Consider the following 17,274-nt stretch of genomic DNA (forward strand, 5'->3'; position numbering starts at 1 on the left):
TTTGTTACCCATATATTCCTACTTCCCTTTTTTTCTAATCTGAAGCAGCCCCTAGATGCAGTTTACCCAGGAATTCTTTCAGAGCAAAGAGCAAAGGCTGTTTGAAGTCAAATTGTTTTTATAGCTTTATACACTTCTAAACTCATGGAGATGATTTGAGTCTGGTGTTCCAATGGTGAAAAAGAGAGAAATGTTCAACAAAAGAGGAGAGAGGGTAATATCTCACGCAAATTGAAAAGAGAGTAGAGGTCAAAGAATAACAAGAACCCACCTCCATTCCATATCAGCGCCCAGAGGGGAAGGCAGTGGGATAACTTAGAGAGGCTAGATAAGGAATTCTGTCTCCAGAAAAGATTCCAGTATAACAAGCTGTTGGGTTGGCAGAACCAAGCTTGCTGGGTAGGGGTATTTCAGTGATGGACTGATGGTCAGAGTAATCTGCCTGATGCTTTGGCATCTGATAAAACCAAGGTACTTTCAACCTTTATATTACTGAGAGTAGGGAGGGAAGGAAATACCAAATGGATGGAATTGAATTTCCCACCAGTCTGATTAAGATAGGTATTTAGGGTAGTATTAAATTGATTTTTAAAAAGTAATGTGGTATTTCTTGCACACCTGAATTTGTGAATTAAGAGTTATACTCCATTACAAACCTTTTGCAGGTGTTCATTGGTGCTCATGTCATCTCATCCTTTCCCATCTTTTTTCCAGTGACTTCCAATTTATACCTTTATTCTAAAATTCTCTCTTAATACTAGGGTTCTACTCTCAAATAGTCAACTACCTATTTAATATTTGCTTAAAAAATATGTGTCAAAGATATCTCAAAATTACCATAGGAGGAGTTGGGGTTTTGACTCAGTGGTAGAGCGCTTGACTAGCATGTGTGAGGCCCTGGGTTTGATTCTCAGCATTGCATATAAATAAATGAACAAAATAAAGGTCCATCAATGTCTAGAAAAAATTTAAAAATAAAAAAAAATTAGCATAGGAAAGACTGAGCTCTACACAATAGTCCACCCATATCCACATTTTGCTACTCTAGTTTCAGTTACCTACAATCAAATGTGGTCAGGAAAATATAAAATGGAAAATGCCAGAAATAAACAAGATATGGGTTGTAAACCAAAGTTCATTCTGAGTAGCGTGATAAAATCTCATGTTGTCCCATTTGTCCCACCTGGGTTGTGATTCAACCCTTTATCTAGTGTTTTAATAGAATATGCTACCCTCTCATTAGTCTTGGACCTCCCAACTTCCAATACTTTGAGAAATAAATTTCTTTTTTTTATAAGCTACCAATAAGCTACCTAGCAGCTACATGGATGAAGGCACTACTTCTGGAGTGCTTAGAATGGTAGCTTCTTAAATCTGAATCAACAATCATTGAAAAATAAATAAATAAATAAATAAACCCTCTTTCTTTGCGTATCTACTTTATTAAAACCCTATTCATTCCTTACAGACCAGAATCTTTACTGCCTATCCCATGATGACTTTTTTCTTTCTCTGCTACCTATATTTTTAAATCAGTGCCTTTCTTAGATTGTAATCTCTTGAAGACAGAGACTAAACCTTATACATCTTCATGTTTCTTTTCCTTCAACTAACAGTACCTGGAGCATTATAAGTGCTCAATAAATGTGTTTTTCTCCACATTTTTGTTAGTGCATTGTAATTGTACATAATGGTGGGATCTGTTGTTACTTTCACACATGCGCACAATTAATAATATAATTTGGCCATATCACTCCCCAGCACTGCCTCCTCTCTCTTTACTGCTCTCCTTTTGTTTTTCATGAGATCTCCACCTCCCATCTTTTTCTTTTTCCTCTTGAGCTTCCACATCTGAGAGAAAACATTTGACACTTGACCTTCAGATTTTGACTTATTTTGCTTAACATAATGGTCTTTAATCATCTATTTTCCTGCAAATAACATAATTTCATTTTTCTTTATAGCCAAATAAAACTCCATTGTCTATATATACCACATTTTTAATCCATTCATCCATTGATGGACACCTAGACTGGTTCCACAGTTTGGCTTTTATGAACTATGCTGCTACAAACTTTTAATTCTTTAAGATAAATATTGAGGAGTAGTATAGCTGGGTCATATAGTAATTCCATGCCTAGCCTTTTGAGGAACCTCCATACTGATTTCCATAGTTGTCATACTAATTTACAATTCTACCAACAGAGTAAAAGTGTTCCTTTTTCTCTATGTCCTCTCCAGCATTTATTATTGTTTGTATTTTTTATAGCTGCCATTCTGATTGGTGTGAGATGAAATCTCAGTGTAGATTTGCTTTGCAGTTTCCTAAGTGCTAATGATGTTAAACATTAGCAATGTTGGCCATTTGTATTTCTTCTTTGTTTAACTCATTTGCATGTTTATATTTATTAATTGGGTTATTTCTTTTTTTTTGGTGTATGTATTCTACATATTAATCTTCTGTCAGAAGAGTAGCTAGCAAAGATGTTCTCCCATTCTGTAGGTTCTCTTTCCTAATTGTTGCATTTACTTTGGAGAAGCTTTTTAATTTGATGCCATCCCATCATGACATTATTTCCTGAGCTCTAAGGGTCCTGTTGAGAAAGTCATTGCCTGGGCCTCTATACTGAAATTTTGACCCTATGTTTTCTTCCAGAGTTGCATAGTTTCTATTCTGATTCCTAGGTTTTGATCCATTTTGAGTTGATTCAATAAATATTCTTGATAAAACTGTAAAAAAGGCCCCTCATTTTCTCTCTTTTGCCATGCCAAAGGACCAAAGCTATGATTACTTTAGCTGGTAAGTCCTGCTTCTTCTGAGACTTGTTACTCAGGAAAGTTATGTCCAGGAGATAGCAATATAGAGTGAGGATTTATAAATGAGTCTCCAGCTCCAATATTCATCATCTTAAGAAGAAGATACTGAAAAACTACTCTATCTCATTAAATAAAGTTATCTGGAGCTGCCAGAGCTACTAATCCCTGCTAAATTTTTAGTTTCTGTCTTGAGCATTTAGAGCACATTCTTGCCTTAACCTCCACATCAAATCTCTCCATGGCAACACTGGAATGTTTGCTATTTTAGGAAATATGCCTCATTGCTTACAGTACTATTTACATTAGGTTCCAAACAAAGCTAATTGCCATGGCTTTAGTGCCTGCTGATTAGTGTGCATGGCAAGGTCCTGCTGGATTAATGTGTGCCCCTCCCTAATGATATTACCCTGTCATTTTAAAATCAATCACAGTGAAATTACATGTTAATAAATTTTGCTTATCTCAGACTAGAGAAAAAATGTAGAGGGGGAAAAAAAGACACAAAGCAAGAATTCCTAGGAATCTTTCTTTGCAAAACCATCATTTCCCCTGCTTTCACACTTCCTATTTCTAGTTTCATTTCAAAGCTTTGAGAAGAAGCTGCCACCATTTTGTAAAGAGGAATAAATCAACAACTGAAACAACCGCTAACTTTCCCCTACAACTTTGTGGATAAAGTCACAGAGAAAAACACTTTGTAAGCTCTATTAGCTTTCCTGACTCCCTGGGGGAAAAGATGTGGACAAGTAGCTGCAACATGACAGCTAAATCAAAAAGCTTCAGAGCACTGTAATCATAACATGTTACTGACTTTAATGGACATGGAAAAGGACTGGAAGCAAACCTGGAGTGAGGTCAACCATTGGCATGTCAAACTCATGGCATTTTGGGGGGTTGTTTATATACAAAGTTACTTACATAAATTCGTATATATTTTGCAAACACACTCCCACTAAAAACAGATACTGTAGAATGTTTTGGTAGAATGGGTAATGGCAAATATGGAAAGAGTAAAAGCAATTCAAATAATCTATATTGAAAGTATCTGTCTTGTTTGAAGGAATGAAGGCTCTGAGGTGAAACTTCTATACTTAGAGATTATACCCAATCCACATTTTTGTACTGGGATTACATGACACATACTCATCTATAGGATATGGGGTAAATGAGTGTTCTATGCTTGGAATATTTAAACCTAGAAGTGCAAAATCTGTGAGCTCTCTTTCCATCTCAGGCTCAACTGTGGTATTCTAGATTGTGAGGAGTAAGGAGAGGTGAGGGGAGGGAATTCAGTCCTCAGGACTAAAACTCTTTTGTCCTCCAGCATCAGTCAGATTCCAGAATGGTTTTCTTGGAGAGGAGGAGATTCTTTACCCTCTGGGGAGCCAGCCTAGATGCTTAGAAATTAAATGCCTTCCACCTCCTAAGGGCATGGCCCCTGTGGTGAGAAGAGGCACACCAGACAAAAGTTCAGGTGTAATGCAGCAGAGCTAAGACACTCCCACTGTTAACAGACAAAGATAATACCCACAGCACAAACATCAGCTGTCACAAACAGCAGGGCCCATTAAACATTACCTTATACAGAGAGATAAAATGCTTTATAATCTTTTACAACATTCTTTATACCTATCTAATGCACAGAATGGACTTGATGTAGCAGTTAATGGCCACATCAAACCACAATTTTTCACTCAAGAGGTGATATCAACTATTTGCTCTCCAAGTAATTCTTAGTTGCAACCATCAGGTTTGCTTTTCTAAAATGCAAATCATATGCTTTTATTCCCCCTGCTTAATTTTTTTAAAAAAATTCTCCCTTTCTTACAATATGAAGTTATTACCTTGACATTTATGTAACTTCACAGTTGTACATTTCATCACTGTCCAGACTTATCAAATGTTTGGTAATACCAATTATTCTTAATTCAATTCCTTAAATATGTTCCATACCACTGTATGTGGAGTCCTCCCTGCCTAGAATGACCTTGCCCCTATTTTCTGCCTGGTGTATTCAGCCTTTAAGACCCAGCTCAAGTGTGAGTCCCTATCTGAATTCCAAAGGTAGAGTTAATCCCTTGTATCAGTGAGTCCACTATGCACTATGTATATACTTCTATATTTATTTATCATACTGCTGCATGCCAATAATTCATTGGACTATGAGCCCTTTGAAAGCTAGAACAAATGTACTATCTCCTAGAGTGCATTTTGGAAATTCATTGAGGGAGTGTGCTTGGTTTTATTCTCAGAACAATGGGTATCAAGGTTGCTACATAACTCACAATGAGCAGGACAAAAGATTCTCCCAAATTCAAAATGACTTTCAAGACTTCCACTGGGCACTGATGGAGGTAATAAAACAGCTGATAATCATCTGAATCTAGAATTAAATTCTGATGTATATGTACATATGTGTATATATACACACAAGCACACATACACACATATGAACATAATGAACACAATGAATTTCCCATGAATTAAACTACTATATAAATTAAGGCTTAATTTATTATTATTAATTTAAGATTGGCTTTTGTTTGGAAATTTTCCACTTGTTATTTTTGGCAAAGACACTTGCTGTTTTTGAATGCCAAGATAATATACCTGATAGTATATCTGCCAAGATAATATACACTTGAATTTGAAGCTCTTGACATTCATGGTGACTTTCTATACAGGTATAAGCACCTGACTGTTTTTGTATTTTCATATAGTTTTGAATCAGAACTTGCATATGAAAATAAACATTTCCTATTATAAATTATTCTCTTTTTATGGCTCTTTCATGTCTAATCACACTTGTTTTCAGTTAATTTGAGTTAATACATAAAATATTTAGAGAAGCACCTGGCACATAGGAAATGCTGTTGTGCTGATATTATTACTACAGAAGAGACGTTGGATATTAATGCATAAATATTTAAACTATTCATTCTGTATTTAAGAAATCCTATCAATTTGCTTCTAGATTTTTGTATTACAGCAATCTGAACCATTTGATTATGACTAAATGTTTCCAAGATGTTATAGAAAGTACTTTAATATTTCTCTTTGTCTAACCAGTGCGTATAATAATCATTTTGACCAATTTTCCCTGAACCATTTATACTTATGGTCCTCCTAAGCAATGGTAATACAAACTAGCACCTTTGAGTTAAGTCTTTGCCTATAACACAGTTTTTTATGTGGGTGACTAACAGGTCCAGAGGGATAATTGTAATCATTAATCTCCTAACAAATAATTGCTATATTTATTAATTTTATCTATGTCTCTTACAGGACAGACATAGTTATAATGTGAATGAAGTTTTGAATATGTGATTTATTGAATATATCTTTTTATCTGCTACTCAGTTTTAGAAAAGTCATCCTATCTTTCAGATTGATAATATGGATGATGTGGTTACTATGTTCTGAGCAATATGCAAGACACTTTATATATATTATCTCCAATACTTATAAATGGCTAAACACTAGGGTTTTTAATCCCTACTTTATAGAAGAGGAAATTGTGTTTGAAGGGGTTGTTTAACTTGTCCAAGGGCATACATCTAAAACTGGTAATGCTAGTATTCAAATTCCAAAACCTAAGTTCATTCTTTCATATTATTCTGCTGCCCTAGTTAAAAATACTTCACACTAAATCAGCTATAGAAAAAGCAAGATTCCTTCTCTGAACTTGCACTTGTGTCCTTTCATAAATTAATCTGAACCACTAGAGTATGGCTGAAATTCACAAGATATTATAAAAATCAAAATTTTATTCTGGCTAGGCCACAGAGTGTAAAATAGAAGCACAGTGACCAAAACTTTTCTTTGGATTCTAAACACAAGTTGGGAAAAGGAAATTTTCACAAGATTATCTATATGCTTGCTAAAAGGCTGCTTTATCTGTTCAGGTCACTCTGGGCTGTCTCAGAAACAATAATATAAAATAATCCTGACTGTTTTTTCCCCATAAGTCACAGAATCAAAGGGAGAAATTAGGAAGTGAGCTGTGGGACACTTTCTGTCTTCCACACCTGGGAGGACCTACTCAAAGACCCCTGTGATAGAGCTTCCCAACTTGGGTGTTCAGCACAGTGTGCCCCAAGATAGCCCACCACTGTGCGGAGATGCCAGCCCCCTCATCTCTCAGGATAGTAGATGGATCCTAAAATGGCCATGGCCAGTCCCCTCCAACCATAAGCAGCTTCAGTCACTGTTATGGTTTAGATATGAGGTTTCCCCCAAAAGCTCATGTGTGAGGCAATGCAAGAAAGCTTAGAGGTGCAATTACTGGGTTATGAAAACCTTAACCTAATCACTGATATGGATTAACTAAGCTATAAATGTAAGCAGGTTGGGTATGGCTAGAAGAGGTAAGTCACCAGGGGCAGTGCCTTTGGGGTTTATATTCTTGTCCCTGGTGAGCAAAGCTGTCTCTGCCTCCTGATACCATGCCCTGAGCTGCTTTCCTTCTCCACACTCTTCTACCTTAATATTCTGCCTCACCTTGGGCCCAGAACTATAGAGTCAGCCATCTAAGTATGAACTGAGCTCTCTGAAACCATTTCCTCTTCTACATTGTTCTTGTCAGGTCTTTTGGTCATAATTACAAACAAACTGACTAACACAGTCACTTATTTCAGTATACCATAGATGTATGATAATTTCCTATGCAAATAAGTTTTCTACGAAAAAGGGAAACACTGTCTTAGAGAATTAACAGCACAAAGTGATCATGTTTCTCAATGTACAAAGTGTTGCATAATCACAATAACAATACATTCTATAAATAACAAGCAACATTTTAAAAGCATATCAATTTTGTACAATTTAGTTGACTTAATGCCTTTCTTTTTTCTGCAAAATTATGCAACATTATCGTCTGTATATTAATCCTTGATATAAGCATTCTTTAAAATACAATATAGATAATTTAGTCTCTTTGAAATTATATTTCTGTTCTTTAAATCTGTTCTGAAAACTGATATAATCTCTCATTAGCATCACAAATAATGAACTACATATACCCACTTAAGTGCTTGCCAATGATGATGAAACTAAGCATACATACCTAAATATATCAGTATTTATTGATAAATATAAAATGAGCGATAAGAGTGATCTTATTTTGGAATTTATACATAAGAACTATTTCCTTCAAAACACTCATGTTAGGGAATATATACTTTTTTCTAGTGATTCTGGAATTATAATAAAATGTTTGCATTATAAATTTAAGAGATTATCTGAGCTAATCTTCCCATTTTACACATATGAAAGCAGAGAAGTGATCTAGTCATAGTCATACAGCTAGTAATGAGGAGAGAAATTAAATCCTCATTCCTAGTCAAGATTTTTGTAATGAAAATGTGTTATGAAACCTTTTCAAGAGTTCCTGAAGAAACTTCAAGTATTTCAACATGTATCTTATAAAAAGCCTATGAATTTTAATTTTTATTCATAGGGGTCAAATTACATACACACACATCACTTCTTGAATTTATTAACCAAATCTTACCAACCAAAATGGGTCTGTAGTCTAAAAAGCTCACAAGTATGGCCAGAACAATAATTCCTTTTGTCCTCACTGTGGCCTACACACCCAGACTAGTCACCTCCTACTGAGAAGCTTCATCTATTTACACCTATACCTTGCTAATGTTACCATTTGTTGTATGTACCAAGACATGGAAAAGGCTGGGAAGCACTGGGTTAAACTAATTCTTACCACTGTTCTTTATCCTGACTCCAACCTTTGTATATGTGAATCAATATGTTAAATCACACATTTTGTTTTATCATTATAAGAATACCTGGGAATTGTTATGTTACTTGAGCTCCAATATATACTAAGATTTATTTAGAAAGTTATTTTTGGTAAATTAAATGTCAAGTGGAGAAGGGAGTTCCCTCTGGGCTAACTTCCAAGAGCAATGATATAGATAAAGATACAGTTATTTTCACCATAGCAAGTGTGATCTCTTCAATATTAAAACCACATTCAATGTTCTATCTATATAGTTATAAATCACTCAGCATGGCTGGCAAAAATCCAAGCTGGTCCCTATAATTCCCACTTTTGTGTAATCCCCATCACTTGAATATTGGAAAGACTTGTAATTTGCTTCTAATCAATAGAGCATGGCAAAGGTAAAGTTCACTACACAGTTATACTATTATGTAGCAAAAGTGAGATTTTTCAGATGTAATTAAGGCTCCCAATCAGTTGACTTTAAGTTAACAAGAAAGGGACAGCACACTGGTGAGCCTGACCTAATCAGGTGAACCTTAAAAGAGGATCTAGATATTAGAGAAGCACTAGTCTTTTCTCCACTGCTGGCTGTGAAGAAACAAGATCCTACTTCTACAACCATACAGAGATAAATTGTGCCAGTAACCTGAGGGAGCTTAGAGACAGATCTTTCCCTTATTTCACCTCCAGATGAAGAAAATCCCATCCACACCTCCATTTCAGAGTTATGAGACCCTGAACTGAGAACCCAGTTCAGGCATGTCTAGACTTCTGACTCACATAAACTGAGATAACACATATGTGTGGTTTTAAACTGCTAAGTCTGGGGCTGGAGTTGTGGCTCAGTGGTAAAACACTTGCCTAGCACATGTAAGGCACTGGGTTTGATCCTCAGCATGACATAAAATAAATAAATAAAATAAATAAAGGTATTGTGTCCATCTACAACTAAATTTTTTTAAAAAACTGCTAAGTCTGTAGCAATTTGTTACACAGAAATAGATAATAAAGGTAAAGGTCATGATAGCATGAAGCCAGTGCCCTGGGACATACAGCCCAAACCCTACCTGCACTTCCATGCTCGTGGGCTCTTCCAGCAGATGTAGCAGTTGCTGTTTCTCCTGAGAGAGTTGTTCTACAAGCCTCTCTTGGGCAGCCAGGCTCTGACTCAGTTCTTCGATTCTCCTGAAGCAAAGAGAAGAAAGACCCAATCTCTTGCTTACCACCACTGGACCACTTTGTTGATTTACTATTCATACTTGGCCTCGTGACTGGTAAGAAGTGAGTTTTTTTAATGGATGCTGTTGAAGACTCAACCCTGAAAAGAAAATCTTGGGTTGTGGGACCAGAAAGTCTTGGAAATGGTGAAGGTTCTGCCACTCTACCATCAGTCCTAACAGGGAACAGTGTGGCTATTGAACATTCTGATGGCCCGGAGAATAGGCAAAATCAAGCAAAGAGCACCAAAGGCACATACTTGTCCCTCTGGTCCAGGGCCTCAGTGTACTGGTCAGGCTTGACCTGGTCTCCCTGTACATCTTCCCTGTCCTTAGTGACTCCCTTCAGTTTTTCTGAGAGCTCCAGGTTACACTCTTTCTCTGCTTCCATCAGAGCTGCCATGCGTGCAGCTTCATTCTTTGCTAGCCTGGATTCCTGAAAAAAGAATGAAAACAGGTTAAGACTTTAGGGGTTGGCCAATTGTCAGACCCACACAGGAACCCAGGCCTAGGCCCAGGACTGCCTGCTGACCAGCAGACCCACACCAGAGCCCAGGCCTACCCCACCTCCATTGGGGACACTGCATCAACACCATAGCCCTCCCCACACAGTAGCCTCTACCTGGGGACAACTGTTGCATCTCCAAACAGGCAGCCATCCTTTCAGCCCATCCATCTTGGGATACCCTCACTGTTATCTTGAGTTATCTCTGCTATTGCCACCACCACCTTTAGTTGCAATAGCATTTATCGTGGGACATGGGCAAGGGTCTAGAAGCCCAACACCAACGTGAGATATAGGTAATCTTCAGGGACACTACAAGATTATAGGATAGAAACTATAAAACCCCAGATCCATACTACAAGAAAGGAAGACATATAGACAACATGAAAAAAACAAGGGAGGAAAGTGCCCCAAACAAATCAAGATACTACAATAATACAATCCACTGACAGCACAGTTGATGAAATGTCAGAGAAGGAGTTCAGAATGTACATAATTAAAATGATCTATGAATTAAAGAATGACCTAAGTGAGCAAATACAGGCAAAAGTTGATAATTCCTACAAAGAGATAAGGGAGCAAATACAGGTAGCAAAATATTACTTCAAGAAAGAGATAAAGATTCTAAAAAACAACAACAACAACAAAAAAAACAATCAGCTGGGAGTGATGGTGCATGCCTGTAATCCCAGTGGCTCGGAGGCTGAAGCAGGAGAATCGCTAGTTCAAAGCCAGCCTCAGAAAAAGTGAGGCACTAAGAAACTCAGTGAGAACCTGTCTCTAAATGATATACAAAATAGGGAATGTGGCTTAGTGGTCAAGTGCCCCTGAGTTCAATCCCTGATCCCCACCCCCAAAAATAATCAGAAATCCTTGAAATGAAAGAAACAATAAACCAATTTTAAAAAAAACAATAGAAAGTATCACCAACAGACTAGATAATTTGGAAGACAGAATGTCAGATAATGAAGACAAAATATATAATCTTGAAAATAAAGTACATTCTGACCACACAATGAAAGAAGAAACCATGAACAGAAGATCCAGGAATTATGGGATAACATCAAAAGACCAAATCTAAGATTTATTGGGATAGAGGAAGGCACAGAGATGCAAACCAAAAGAATGCACAATCTCTTTAATTAAATAATATCAGAAAACTTCCCAAACTTGAAGAATGAATTGGAAAACCAAATGCAAGAGGCTTATACCAAATGTATAAAATTACAACAGATCTACACCGAGGTACATTATAATGAAAATGCCTAGCATACAGAATAAGGATAGAATCTTAAAGACCACAAGAGAGGGGAATCAGATCCCATACAGGGGAAGAACAATTTGGATCTCAGCAGATTTTTCAATCCAGGCCCTCAAAGTCAAGGGATCCTGGAACAACATATACCAAGCTCTAAAAGAAAATGGATGCCAACCAAGAATCTTATATCCAGCAAAATTAAGCTTCAGATATGATGACAAAATTAATACCTTTCATGATAGACAAAAATTAAAAGAATTTATAGCGAGAAAGCCTGCACTACAGAGCACTCTCAGCAAAATATTCCAGGAGGAGGAAATAATAAACAACAAGGAAAATCAGCAAAGAGAGGAACTATACTAAAGGAAAGGCCAATCAAAGGAGAAACAAAGTCAAGTTAAAAAACCAAAAAGAAACCAAAATGACAAGGAATACAAATCATGTCTCAATAATAACCCTGAATGTAAATGGCCCAAACTCATCAATTGAAAGCCACAATTGATGTTATCCCATAATTCTATGATTTTTTTAAAAAGACCTTCAAGAGACTCATCTCACAGGAAAAGTCATCCATAGACTTAATGTGAAAGAGTAGAAAAAAAACATACCACTCACATGAACCACGTAGACAAGCAGGGGTTTCCATCCTCATATCAAAGCTGGTGAAAAGGGATAAAGAAGGACATTTCATACTGCTTAAGGGATTCATACATCAACAAGACATAACAATCATAAATATCTATGCCCCAAACAATGGGGCAGCTACATATATCAAACAAATCCTTCTCAACTACAATAATCAAATAGACCACAACACAATAATACTGGGTGACTGTAATAAACCTCTCTAACCACTGGATAGATCTTCCAAACAAAACTAAACAAAGAAACTATTGAGCTCAATAATACAATCAGTAAGTTAACAGACATATATAGACTATTCCATCCATCATAGAGAGAATACACTTTCTTCTCAGCAGCACATGGATCCTTCTCCAAAATAGATCATATGTTATGCCACAAAGCAAGTCTTAGCAAATACAAAAACACAGAGATACTACTCTGCATTCTATCTGACCATGATGGAATGAAACTAGAAATCAATGAAATTATTGATTGAACAGAAATCAAATATAAATAGAAATCAAAATTAAAAACAGAAGCTACCCAACACCCAGAGACTAAACGATATACTATTGAATGACATATGGGTAACAGAAGACATCAGGAAGGAGATAAAAAAATCTTAGAGGTAAATGAGAACTGTAATACAACTTGTCAAAATCTATAGGACACTATGAAGGCAGTGCTAAAAGGAAAGTTCATTGCATGGAGTTCATTCATTAAAAGAAGAAAAAAGTCAATAAACAAACTGACATTACAGCTCAAAGTCCTAGAAAAAAGAGGAACAAACCAACATCCAAAGTAGTAGAAGACAGGAAATAACTAAAATCAAGGCAGAAATCAATGAAACTGAAACAAAAGAAACAATCCAAAAAATTTGCAAAACAAAAAGCTGGTTCTTTGAAAAAATAAATAAAATTGACTAACCCTTAGCCACCCAAATGAAAAGGAGAGAGAAAACTCAAATTATAAAAATTCACGATGAAAAAGAAACTATCATGACAGACACTATTGAAATACAGAAGACAATTAGAAACTATTTTGAAAAATTACACTCTAATAAAACAGAAAACTTCAAATACACCAACAAATTTCTAGAGCCATATGATCAACCCAAACTGAGTTGAAGGGAAATATAAAATCAATTTCAAGCAAGGAAATAGAAGACACCATCAAAAGCCTACCAACCAAGAAAAGCCCAAGACCAGATGGATTCACAGCTAAATTCTACAAGATCTACAAAGAAGAATTAATACCAACATCCTCAAATTATTCCATGAAATAGAAAAGGAGGAAAGCTTCCAAACTCATTCTATGAAGCTAGTATCATCCTGATACCAAAACCAGGCAGAGACACATCAAGGACAGAAAATTTTAGACCATTATCTCTGATAAACATTGATGCAAAAATTATCAATAAAATTCTGGCAAACTGCATACAAAAACATATTTAAAAAATAGTGCACCATGATCAAGTAGGATTCATTCCAGGGATGCAAGGTTGATTCAACATAAGGAAATCAATAAATATAATTCATAACGTCAACAGGCTTAAAGAATCATGTGATTATATCAATTGATGCAGACAAAGCATTTGACAAAATACAGCACTCTTTCATATTCAAAACACTAAAAAACTAGAGATAGCAGGAATATACCTCAACATTGTAAAAGCTACTATGCTAAACCCAAGGCCAACATCATTCTAAATGGAGTAAAATTGGAAGCATTTCCTCTAAAAACTGGAACAAGACAGGGATGCCCTTTTTTACCACTTCTATTCCACAAAGTTCTTGAAACTCTAGTCAGAGCAAGTGGACAGATGAAAGAAGTTAAAGGGATACAAATAGGAAAAGAAGAACTCAAAGTATCATTATTGGCTGATGACATGATTTTCTACTTAGAGGACCAAAAAAACTTTATCAGAAAACTTCTAGAGTTAATAAATGAATTCAGCAAAGTAGCAGGATATAAAATCAATACCCATAAATCAAATGCATTTCTATATATCAGTGACGAATCCTCTAGAAAAGAAATTAGGAAAACTACCCCATTAACAATAGCATCAAAAAAAAAAAATACTTGGTAATCAACTTAACAAAAGAGGTGAAAGACCTCTACAATGAAAACTACAAAACACTAAAGAACGAAATTAAAGAACATCTTAGAAGATGGAAAGCTCTCCCATGCTCTTAGATAGGTAAAATTAGTATTGTCAAAATGGCCATTCTACCCAAAGCATTATACAGATTCAATGTGATTCCAATTAAAATCCCAATGTCATTCCTTATAGAAATAGAAAAGGCAATCATGAAACTCATTTGGAAAAATAAGAGACCCAGAATAGCCAAAGCAATCCTTAGCAAGAATAGTAAAGCAGGAAGCATCCTAATACCAGAACTTAAACTATACTACAAAGCTATAGTAACAAAAATGGCACCAAAATAGATATGTAGACCAAGGGTATAGAACAGAAGACACAGAGACAAACCCACATAAATACATTTATTTCATACTAAACAAAGGAGCCAAAAATATACATTGGAAAATGAATGCTGAGGATAAGCCTCTTCAACAAATGGTGTGGGGAGAACTGGAAATCCATATGCAGCAAAATGAAATTAAACCTCTATCTCTCACCATGCATAAAACTCAACTCAAAGTGGATCAAGGACCTAGGAAGAGACTCTGCACCTAACAGAGGAAAAAACAGGTCCAAATCTTCATCACGTCAGATTAGGCTGACTTCCTTAGTAAGACTCCAAAAGCACAAGAAATAAAATCAAGAATTAATAAATGGGATGGATTCAAACTAAAAAGCTTCTTCTTGGCAAAAGAAACAATCTATGAGGTCAAGAGAGAGCCTACATTTGGGGAGTAAAATTTTTGCCACACACTCTTCATATAGAATACTAATCTCCAGGATATATAAAGAACTCAGAAAACTTAACACCAAACAAACAAACAAACAAAAAAAACAACAACCCAATCAATAAGTGGGCTAAGGAGCGAACAGACACTTCTCAGAATATACAATCGATCAACAAATATATGAGAAACTGTTCAACATCTCCAGTAATTAGAGAAATGAAAATGAAAACTACTCTAAGATTTCATATCAATCAGAATGGCAGTTATCAAGAATACAAACAACAATAAGTGTTGGTGAGGCTGTGGGGGAAAAGGCACACTCATACATTGCTGGTGGGACTACAAATTGGTGCAACCACTCTGGAAAGCAGTATGGAGATTCCTTAGAAAATTGGGAGTAGAACCACATTTGACCCAGCTATCCCACTCCACAGTCTATACCCAAAGGACTTAAAATCTGCATAATATAGTAACGCAGACACATTAATGTTTATAGCAGATCAATTCATAATAGCTAAACTGTGGAAAAAACCTAAATGCCCTTCAATAGATGAATGGATAAAGAAACTGAGATATATATATATATATATATATATATATATATATATATATATATATATACACACACACACACACACAGTAGAATATTACTCATCATTAAAAGAGAATAAAATTGTGGCATTTGCACATAAATGGATGGAGTTGGAGAATGTCATGCTAATCGAAGTTAGCCAATCCCCAAAATTCAAAGGCCAAATGTTCTCCCTGATAAGTGAATGCTGATCCATAATGGGGGTAGGCATGGGGAAAATGGAGGAACTTTGATGGGGCAAAGGGGAGGGAGAGGACGGGAGGGCATATGAGGGCAGGAAACAAGGTGGAATGTGATAGACATTATTACTCTAGGTACATGTATGACTTCTCATAGGGTGCAACCCTACATTGTGCGCAGAGAAATGAAAATTTGTGCTGCAACTGTGTACGATCAATCAAAATGAATCCTGCTGTCATATATACCTAATTAAAATAAATAAAATTTTTTTAAAAAAAGAATGAAAACAGAGGTTGCCAAGTCCCACCTAGGGGAGGAGCTCTATGACACAGTACAGAGGTGAAAAATGGAAGCCAGAAAACAGGACAGCAGGAAGAGATTCAAAGAGGACCCCTCGCCATGGGCCTTGAAGACTCCTGCTCACCTCCTGCAGCAGTTGGATCTTATTCTCTAAGAGCTCATAAACATGCTCCGTCTCCTGCTGTCGCTCCTCAAACTGGCGCCGGAGCTCAGCTTCATTCTGGCTGTTGAGATTCTCCACGTCAGCCCTAGAAACATGGAGCATTAGCCAGTGAAAGCCAGACACTTAATTTCACCAGAGAACTCACTGAGGTTGTTCCAGCAATCCAGAGTCACACCAAGGAAAAGAAAAAGAAGCAACTTTTTTTTTTTTCCTGCAATTATCTGTGGAACTGCTCTTCCAACTTTCTCAGGTAATCTCTCAGGAATTCTAATTTTTTGTTGCTTGACAAGCATGCTATGCCTGGCTTCCTAGAGACTTCAAAGAGCTGTAACTTCAGGAGAAGGAAACTTCTTTCAGAAGGCAGCTAGTCAGCACCCATGTTCACTACCATCTGTCCCTGAACTTTCCCATTTAGACTGCTTTTTTAGATGGCTTTGCTAATTTCTTGCCCTTCCAGTTGTTTAAACTTAAAGTGTTCCTTCTGTTCAGAATACTGGGACAGGGTATTAACCTAGACCACCACAGAAATGCCCTCTGCATTTATAGCTGGGAATGCATAGTAGACTGTCCTTAATCTGGGCTACCTACGCAGATTTCTATCCAGTTTTCCATGGTCTCTCACAGAGAGCAGATATTTAATCTATGGGAGCTCAGCGTTTTGGCTGAGCTTTGCTTCTCTGATATCCCAAGGAATTAATATCCAAGCTCTAACATGAAGCCGGTAAGGTATCACCAGTTTATTTATAGCCAACAACAGCTGTCCTTGGATATCTGAGCATTAGAATTTTTCAGGGCAGTATTAGGTGCTGACTGATCTTAATTCCGGTTGGCTTTTATTCCTGTTCTAAGCCATTTATTAAGAACCACGTACCATCTTCTTATTCTGAGAGCAGAGAACCATACTGAATATTTACAGGCTCATAAAGTATCACCAAGCACAGTGATACTTCAATGTTTGGCTTAGGAAGTTGTGTCCATGGAGCCCAAATTTGGCTTCCCTG

The 17,274-nt window shown here is 36.5% G+C and overlaps 1 protein-coding gene across 19 annotated transcripts in view; it reads right to left on the reverse strand.

Annotated features, from left to right (window-relative positions):
• Pde4dip (phosphodiesterase 4D interacting protein) overlaps positions 1–17,274 on the reverse strand; it is a 228,908-nt gene that overhangs the window by 90,868 nt on the left and 120,766 nt on the right. For all 19 annotated transcript variants that reach the window (XM_078026881.1, XM_078026897.1, XM_078026895.1 and 16 more), the window contains 3 exons: positions 16,235–16,358; positions 10,041–10,216; positions 9,631–9,748 (listed from right to left, as the gene is read on the reverse strand). In XM_078026881.1, coding sequence (XP_077883007.1) covers positions 9,631–9,748; positions 10,041–10,216; positions 16,235–16,358 — 418 coding nt within the window. The remainder of the gene's footprint in view (positions 1–9,630; positions 9,749–10,040; positions 10,217–16,234; positions 16,359–17,274) is intronic.

Source organism: Ictidomys tridecemlineatus, chromosome 11 (assembly GCF_052094955.1).
Source record: "Ictidomys tridecemlineatus isolate mIctTri1 chromosome 11, mIctTri1.hap1, whole genome shotgun sequence".
Taxonomy (NCBI): Eukaryota; Metazoa; Chordata; class Mammalia; order Rodentia; family Sciuridae; genus Ictidomys; species Ictidomys tridecemlineatus.